At 43.5% G+C, this 9,352-nt stretch overlaps 1 protein-coding gene across 1 annotated transcript; it reads right to left on the bottom strand.

The window, feature by feature from the left end:
* Positions 1–482: 482 nt before the first annotated feature.
* slbp2 (stem-loop binding protein 2) lies at positions 483–8,590 on the bottom strand. The gene is made up of 9 exons (XM_071904125.2): positions 8,541–8,590; positions 6,437–6,595; positions 5,103–5,183; positions 4,096–4,179; positions 3,529–3,672; positions 2,345–2,515; positions 1,339–1,489; positions 738–867; positions 483–547 (listed from the first exon to the last, which is right to left on the bottom strand). Exons 1-9 carry the CDS (start codon positions 8,588–8,590, stop codon positions 483–485), a joined length of 1,035 nt encoding a protein of 344 aa, XP_071760226.2.
* Positions 8,591–9,352: the final 762 nt, after the last annotated feature.

The raw sequence follows: 9,352 nt of genomic DNA, 5'->3' as shown, positions 1-9,352 counted from the left end.
GAGGAGCGGAGCGAGCGTTTGGCTTCACCGACTCCACGCTGCTCTGACTCTTCCCAGTGAGGCCATTCTCGCAACCTTCCCAGTTCCCAGATCGTCTCGAACACGTCTGAAGTCGTCCACGCTCTTGGCGTAGTAAATGCGGATCAAGGACCAGTCACATCCCTGCTGTCATGATAAATCTTCAGCGATCTTAAAAAGACAAGCACACTGAATACTACAAGCCTTAGTGGCAGGAGACACTCGGCGAACAACGCAGCCTCAAGGTTCTTCCGCCACACATTCAAGGTCTACAAGTTAGAAAGTCGAGACAACGGTGACAACACGTCGAGTCTCCTTGGTGACAAAGCTGAAGTTTGGAGATGCTGGGTCCAGAAATCAGAGGTGGGGGGGGGTCGGTCCATGTCAGCCAAAGAGTTAGATGTCGACTGTGACCAATCATGACTTAACCTTGTAAATTCTAGACCTTGAACATCCCATAATGATCAGTATGGATTCCATAGCAGCTGGTCAGAAACCACAGGGACCTGCTGGTCGTCGGGGGGGTGATCTAGGAGCAGAAAACAAGGAGGGGTCAGACAGACTCGGACACAAACTCAGGCAGGGTTGATGCTAGCAGGGAGACAGAGAGGGTTCATCTGGATTTAGGTGGAAAGTAGCTACACCACCAGCCAATTAAGACATGCTGAGCTTCCTTCATGTCAAACACGAAAGCCGTGTTCCTCCTTCACTGAACTCACCTCGGCCATGGTCGGCCTCAAGCAGGAAGCGAAGCCAACCAATCATGTTCTCATTGGTGGTCAGCTGACTCCTGAAGGAGTAGCTCAGGCCGGGGGGGGAGCGAGGAGGACGCAGGCTCCGCTCGGCCTCCTGGGAGAAACCACAGTGTCTTTAGTCACCAACAACAACAACAACAACAACTGTGCAAGAGGGCAGAGCAAGATATACGCTTTACTTTAGGACTAAATATCACCAATACAGACAGTCACAAGTTAATCTATAGCTCTAGTGCGCTGGTCCAATGTGTCATGAGGATGTTCTATTGAACTGTCACAGGTGGACATGTATTGTCTTGTCAGTGTGGTTCATATGTCCGTTCACCAAGACAGACACATTAAAGCCAAGACGTAAAAATGTAATCAAATGAAGTCGAGGGCTGTGTGGTTGGTGGGCACATGGGATGTTTCAGTCCGACTGCCTTGTTTTGTTATGGTTTAGTACAACGCTTATCAATGTCTAATCCTACACTGTTAAAAAGTACATTAAACCCCTAGTGTCTGGGTCCCCTGTAACTGGTCTGTCGAGACAGATTCCCTGCAGGGAGGGAGGGGTGTTTGGTACCGGGGAGAGGGGGGGCAGGTCCCAGGCTGCAGCCGGGTCCAGACACACAGAGGAGGCCTTAGAGGCTGCTGGAGTCTCCTTCTCTCTCTGCTTCTCCTTCTCCCCTCCGTCCTCACACAGCTCTGAGGTCATCTTGGCCAGCTGACTCTGCCTGCCAAACAAGGATGGATAGATATTGATTTCTCTTGACTGGGTTTATTTGACAATTTTTAAAATCAGGGAGGACAAGCAACATTCTGCTCCAAGGCCAAGATCAACTCCACTGACAAGTCAACTGTGGTTTACTTAGCACTTGAGCTGTTAACCTCATCTAAGAGCATTTTAAATTTACAATAATTTGACATTTTCATATAAAAATGTCTGTTTTGTTACTCTATCGCCAAGTGATTCAACCTATATCCAGTTGATGAAATCTTTTCCTCTGTCTGTTCTATACAGCCGGTGTCTGGTCGCTCTTTCCTGGGAAAAATCCTCTGCCGCACAGGAAGTGATGCATTTTACGTTTCTGGTTTGTTTTGAATCAACAGAAGAAGAAGAACTGGGTAGTTAGCATGAACAGTGATAGCCACCATGGCTGAACAGACAGAGAAAAGAGAAACTCAAACTGCAGCAATAGAAAACTCAAGCTCCGCCCACACTGTTTGATTGACAGGTGATCTGTGGGAAGAGCAGAGCAGAAACACCACAGTGAGGCTGAGGGACAAAGATGGAAACCAAATAGAAGTCCCCATAAATGAACTTCACTTCCTGGAAAATAGAGTGTCTTTAATGGTGACATCATGCTGCACCAGGAGGCGTAAATAAAAATTCCAACCGATAAAACTACAGATTTTTGGACAATTCTGCCTCTTCAATCAAATCAAACTGCCTTTCTCTCCCTGACTGGGAGCCAGAAACTCACAGATTACTATTTTAACAGAATAATCAATTCCTAGATCAACAACATTGAAAACATCTGATAGTAAACAGTGCAACGCTCCAAACCCGAACACCTCCTGCCACCTACAGTTGGTCCACTGGGTCCTGTGTGTCCGCTCCCTCTGGCGGGGAATCGGCCGGCGGGTCCCAGAGGTGCAGCGCTCGCCTCCACAGCCGGACCTGCATGTCCCAGGAGCGCCGGCTGTACTTCTTGTACTTGTTGGGAGTGGAGGGGTGGAGCTTGGGATCTCTGAGGTGCCTGAGGAGGAGGAGGAGGAGGAAGAAGAGGAGGTTTGCCATCAGCTGCACACCAAAACCAATATACTGTACAAGTGTGACTGCATATACTGTTTATTGAATGTGAGGTCCTGCTGTCCTGCACCATGTGCATCAGTATGTACTGCGTTTCTATATTAGCTGTCAATACTTTTTTGAGCCGATGTCACAAGACTAATTCCTGAACATTTATTTATTATACTTGATAATTATTCTCCACTTTCCAGTGTTTTATTTTCTGTCTTGAGGTCCATTCAAAGCTGTGTGTGTGGTGTCATGAACCAAAAACACTCTCAATCCATTTCTCCACGTTCATTTTCCAGCATCTCTCTGAGCCTTACCAAGAACAGGCTGTTTCTGTCGCCGTGTCTTTAAGGCTCATTAATATTAACGACCCTCTGTTCCAATTGGCTAACCGTTTCAAGAGTGAAACGTGAGACAGCCGGGCTACCTGTAGCCCGGCGGCTACCTGTAGGGAAAACTCTCCGGTAATAAACAATGACAACCGCTTTGAAAAAAACACTTTGTTAGTCTATTATTTCTTACAGAAATGATAATGAGCGAACCTTTGTGACGCCACAAAGTTACGGAAGTCCAAACGGCTCGTTTAGAGGCTCGCTTTTCTAATATGGATTGTGTGGATTTAGTTGGCGACCGTGCGTTTTGATACTTTCACCATGTTTAGATGGACCATCCAACTCCTTTATCATCACAGAGGCAAGGGGAGTCCTGTTTACACCAGATGGGACCTTTAAAAAAGGTGCACAAGGCAATTTTGCACGTTGGTCGCCCCCCAAATGACAGCAAGAGGTATCTGCGTTTTAAGGACTTCAATACCCAGAAATCCTGCAAGTATTTCTTGAGTAGAAGTACTTGATTACTTCTTATGCTGTGACCTGTCGAAGAGCCCTTTTCTATTTTACTTCCTGAGCTGTGACCCCTCCCACACATTCTGACTAATCCGCAGCTCAGCCTGCGGGCCGGTGGTCAGCTCACCTGGGGACTTGCTGCAGGTAGTTCTGGTAGCCGCTGGTGTTCTTGCCGTACTGGATCTGTTTCTGCCGTCTCTTCAGGACCGCGGCGTTGGTCTCGGTGTTGGCCGGGTCCAGGAGGCGAGGGTAACATCGACCCAGCTGAGGTCTGTCAGGCGGAGAGGGAGAGGTCAGAGATAAAGCCACCAACACTGACTGTCCAAGACATCTGGTGAGGCCTGAACACTCAAACTGTGTGCTGCTGAGTACGATTTCACCATCAATAGGGTTTCAAACAACACAATGGCCGACATGTTTATTTATTTGTTGGCATGTCAGAATCAGCTGCCCTCCTGGGATTTTCACACTACAGTCTGTAGAGTTTACAGAGAAACAGCTTGTTAGAGAGGTCAGAGGAGAGTGGTTCAAGCTGACAGGATAACAGTCTTTACAACAGTGGTGTGCAGAAGAGCATCTGAACACACGAGCTGTTGGTCCTTATGATAAATAGACACTCATCAGTGGGCAGTTGTTTTTTTTTTTTTTTTTTTATATTCACAATTCAAACATTCAATTGACAGATGGTCATCACCTTCTGAAGCCGTCCAGATCGTCCGTCCCCACAGCCACACTGCTGGTGGACACTTTGAGGATACAACGCTCCAGGATGGACGACCTGATCTCACACACACACACACACACACACACACACAACCTTCAACAGCAGGAACACACATCCTGCCTCATGCTTGCCCACACAGTTTGCATTAGCTGGTAAACACCAGTAAAATCAAAGGCCTGCTAGGTAAAACAACTTGCAATATCCATTTATCCATTTTTCCATCATTGTAACTTCTCAAAGTCCAGATTAACACACAATGTAATGACAGGATGTAACTGCAACCATCAGACTGTAGACTTGTGGAAAATATTGACGATTGGTTAGTTATTTTCCTTCAGAAATCTCATACAAGTGGGACATGAAAACCTTCCCAGGTGACATGCTGGTGCAGAGGTGTGACCAAGTCAACTTTGTTCACGTCCCAAGTCAGTCTCAAGTATTGAGCCACAAGTCTCGTCCCAACTCTAAATGTAGATTACCAAGTCAAGTCCAAGTCATTAATGTCAAGTCTCAAGTCTAAATGTAGAACAGCAAGTCAAGTCAGAACAAATCAAGAGTCCAGTATCAATTTAATATCTTAAAGAAAACTAAATATCTAGGACTTTTCAATGCAATATGGTTTTAATAGGATAAAAACTTGGTAAGAGCATCATGAGTTTGATTTCTATAATCAGTTTCAACTTCAATAAATTCAATCATTCCATACAAATTCAGAAAACAGAATTTAAATTCAGTCGTCTGCTGGAACAAATCTCATCACTTTCAATTTCAATTTACACAAACACAAGATCTCAAGTCAAGACTTTAGAAACCTTTTCGAGTCATCAGAGTACAAGTCAGAGTCAAGTCCCAAGTCACCAGAACCCAAGTCAAGTCAAGTCTTCTCTTCATGCATCAAGTCAAGTCTCTAGCAATTAAAACTGTGACTCGAGTCTCCTCCTCTGTGCGGGTGACATGCAGGTGACAGTGTGCCGTACCTGCGAGGCTTGTTGGTGGACGCTCCCCTGTCTCCACGCAGCCCAGCCAGAGTGGGAGTGGACGGAGTCGGAGAGGCGTTACTGCAACAAAGACGGAGGTGAACTCAAGAGTTACAAAACAACACAAAGAAGGACATGATGCAGATCTTATGTCGAACAGGTAGACTGTTATGTCTCGCTAAAATCTGCTTGTGTCTTGTGCTTTTCCTGATGTTTGTCCTGTATCGTTCTGTTGTATGATTGATGGTTGATCAGTTTAGATCTAGTGCTTTGAGACAGACTGTGATGAAGAGATGGAGAAATAAACAAACTTAAACTTGAACTGTCAGTCTACAAGGCAAGACGCTGCTTGTCCCTCTTCATACTGCTTGTTGAACTTGTCCAACACACTTTCATCCAAAACACATTACAGCATCATGAGTTCCACATTTCGTAGCCCAGCGGCGTCAAACCCCAAAACCTGTTTAAGTTTAAGTGCTCTTAAACTAATATGTGCAACCAGTCAGGCCGACTTCCCCATGACAAAGACGGAAATTATTCCCTTAATTAGGATTATGTGCTTGTAAGACACAGTTAACATTTACACCATCATGTTGAAAGACTTATTAAAATCACAGGGAAACAGCATGTGGATGCCGTTTTGCTCCTGGACTTCTGTTTGAAACAGGAAGTCGGGGGACAGACACGTCCCCCGGGTTTTCACCAGCGGACCATGTTCACTCCGTTTCACTTTGAATGTTGGGAAGCTGCAGGTTTTATATGATGTTGTGGAGGCGGGGGGGGGGGGGGGGTCGTTCAAAGACCTGTGATGATGTAGATTCACAGATACATCATGAAGAAACCTCTACCAATAAACTGCTTTCCAGGAAGGAAACTTAGAGAGATCTTGGCATAAAAATAAAAGAAAACAATACAATTTTTTGGGCATTTATTGTTAGAATCTGTGTGCCGTATGATATGAGAACTAACCAACAAAGTGAAAGAAGTCATCTTCCAGTTGTCAGTTTGTGTCAGAGTCTCACTGAATAACAGGGTTTTCACCACCGGACCATGTTGACACCGTTTCACTTTGAACGTTGTGAATATAATGGGAGGGTTGTTCTGAGACCTGTGATGATGTGGATTCACTGGTACACCATGATGTAACCACTAAAAAATAAAATAAACCGTTTTCCAGAAAGGAAAAGTATTGAGATATTGGCATCAAAAAAAATACAAGAAAATAAAAACTTGGAAATTTTGGGGCATTTATCATTAAATACGTGTGTTGCATGATTTGGATGACTAACAAGGTGAAGGAGAGATTTCCCAGGTGTCAGAGCGGAGCATCGTACCTGACCAGGCTGTCGTAGACGGAGCTGCAGCCGGGCAGCAGCCACGGCTCGGGGCTGTAGCAGCCGGACGAGCCGGCTGCCGGCCGCTCAGGGAGGCCGTGCCACACCGCCGCCGACCAGCCCCTCACACACACACACGACCGCGGGCTGAAACAGAAGCTGGGGACAGACACACCGTTAATACACCTCCGCTTTATACACTTTTATTTGTTTTTTAAATGGCATCTCAGCATCATTAGACAGCAGGGCTGCAAGTAATGATGATTTTTTCAATTTATCGATTATTTAAGTCTATAAAATGTCAAAAATAAAGACAAATGCCCATCACAAGTCAGCAGAGCCCAAAGTGATTCTTCAGATTTCTTCCTCTGTCTGACCAGCAGACATAAAATAAATACTCTGGGTTTTCTAATTAGATGAAACCAAGAAAAGCAGCAAATCTGTGAAGCTGCAACCAGCAAATGTTTATAATTTGGTCATTATTAATTGTCATTTATCAAGCAAAAACACCAATCTTTTAATTTGCTGTCAATCAACTAAACGATTAATCGACTAATCGTTTCAGCACTACCAGACAGCACCAGTAGAGCATGAGGGGACGAGGTCTTCAGTGCAGCGGCTCTGACTGGATGTGTACAGTCTTCCAGGCAGACAGTGATATTCTGACCACCAAGGGCAGGTGGCTACTAAGTTTTAGTCCTGGCTACTGTGTCAAATTCTCCTCACAAGCCAGAGTCAGTGAGCGGTTTGAATGGAGACGTTTTCCAGACAACTTGTTCACTAAATCCTCAACTCAACTCATGTTGTCCTTCTGGTTGCAGCCAGGCTGAACATCTGACCAGACAGACAGCAGGGAGGAAGACTTCAGGTGTCACGTCTTTATCTTCCCCAGTTTATTCTGCAGACTTTTTACATCAGTCAGATGAGTTCAGATACATTTTCAGATACACAACACTAAATTAATTTCATTATTAAACAATTCATTGTATTATCTATAAAATACACTACTAGTCAAAAGTTTGGACAAATGCATTTTTATTTATTTTTTTGCACATTTTAGAATAACAGTAAAGACATCAAAACTATGAAATAACACAAATGGAATTATGCAGCGACCAAGAAAGTGTTAAACAAATCAAAACTATCTTATATTTTAGATTCTTTGCCTTGATGGAAAGGGAAAGGCTTTGGAAAGAAATTCATACATAGGATCAACTTCACCATTTATATTTGTCTAAGAAACTGATTCAAACATTTAAGCAGAAGCCTTTAGATCAAAATGGCTTTAAGAGAATGAAAAACATAGAGCATTCAGTCAGGCGGGTCCAGACTGTTGACTGGTAGTTTATAAGAGGATCTGGTCTACATAAGCATTGTTATTTTGTCAACCAGAGACTTGGCCTCAGTTACCTGCCATCCTTTAAAAGACTAGTACAATAGAGACTAGTATAATAAAGACAGGTGTGTTTACAGGTCTGTCTGCTGCTCATCAGCCTGATAAATAAAACAGTCGAGTTGAAATTAACACACAGTGAGCAGCTGGGGGACTTACTGTGGCTGCTCTGAACTGGACAGACTTCAGTTGTTTTTAGCATTATAATGGAGAGCAATTATCTAAAAAAAACAAAAAAAACAAAAATAAAATCCTTATCATGGAGCATTCAGGTCCAATATTGCTTCTAAGCTGATAGTTTGGTGTCCTACACTACCAGTCAACAGTTTGGACACAACTGACGTTTTTCATTCTCTTAAAGCCATTTTGATCTAAAGGCAATATAAGATAGTTTTGATTTGTTTTGCCTTTTTTGGTCGCTGCATAATTCCATTTGTGTTGTTTCATAGTTTTGATGTTTTACTATTATTCTAAAATGTGGAAAATAGTAAAACTAAAGAAAAAAGTGGTGTGTCCAAACTTGTGTACATCTAATAACTAAGAACACATTTAACATAATATATAGCCTAGTCAGTCAGCAGCCCCAGTGGTTAGGAGGTTTAGTGGTAAATTATATTTTGTCATAACTCCTTCAGGCTTCAGTGAGTTAATCTTAATTCCTCCAGGTTTCCACTAACAGTCAGTCAGAGTCTCTGCTGTACAGATACTGACCTGGAGCCTCCCAGCGGGCTGTGAGCTGCCGTTTCCATGCTGGTTGTCATGCTGTTTGAGTCTCGCGCCGTGCAGACAGACGCCATTAAAGGCCGACGGACCTTTAAATTGGCCACAGCTGATGGGGGCGGAGCCTGCTGCCGCGTGCAGGGCCTGTGGGCGTGGCTCAGACTCACCACTGAAGTTTTCTGCTGACTTTTGGCTGCTCCAAAGATCAGTTGCATAAAGTTAGACCTAGTCTTGGACTTAAATGTGACCCTAAGTCAAACTATAAACACTTATATTTACCTGTTCCTACTACTTCCTGCTTGTTGTAGATATCTAATGTGTTTCTATCTCTAAAGACTCTCTCTCTCTTCATACGAGATTTGCCATCATGTATGAAATATCTACATTATATAAACTTACCACTGTGACAGTTAGGCCACTCGTTGCTATAGCAACAAAGTTCTTAACCCAAGCTTAGCCAGGGGGGAGGGGCTAACTTTACTACCTCAAAATAAGTCAGTCTTAATATTTAAGCAACATACAGTTTAAATTAGATTAATCTAACTGGAGCATCTAAGACCAGTCTAAGGCTTAGATTATATTTAAACTAGCTTTATACAACTGGCCCCTGATCAGCCTGTTTTACAGCAAATCAAACATTTCAATAACCACTAACGAAAAATCCAGCCGCCACTTTGACTGTCTACTGTGTAAGAACATGTTGCTTGGCATAATAATAATAATAATAATAATATATCAAGAATCCTAATCGTAATCATAATCATAATAATCATAATCTTAAAAGAAGAAGAAGAAATCAATAA

The sequence above is a fragment of the Centroberyx gerrardi genome, chromosome 11, assembly GCF_048128805.1.
Source record: "Centroberyx gerrardi isolate f3 chromosome 11, fCenGer3.hap1.cur.20231027, whole genome shotgun sequence".
Taxonomy (NCBI): Eukaryota; Metazoa; Chordata; class Actinopteri; order Beryciformes; family Berycidae; genus Centroberyx; species Centroberyx gerrardi.
The sequence above is the reverse complement of the archived record's forward strand: the minus strand, read 5'-3'. Positions and strand labels throughout refer to the sequence as shown.

Bases quoted from the DNA above. Each gene is read 5' to 3' on its own strand.
- slbp2 (XM_071904125.2), bottom strand. From the start codon at position 8,590: ATGACAACCAGCATGGAAACGGCAGCTCACAGCCCGCTGGGAGGCTCC. The intron at 5,184-6,436 runs GTACGATGCTCC...TCTTTGTTGCAG, and splicing joins GTCTACGACAGCCTGGTCAG to TAACGCCTCTCCGACTCCGT. The intron at 2,516-3,528 runs GTGAGCTGACCA...CCTCCTCCTCAG, and splicing joins TACCTGCAGCAAGTCCCCAG to GCACCTCAGAGATCCCAAGC.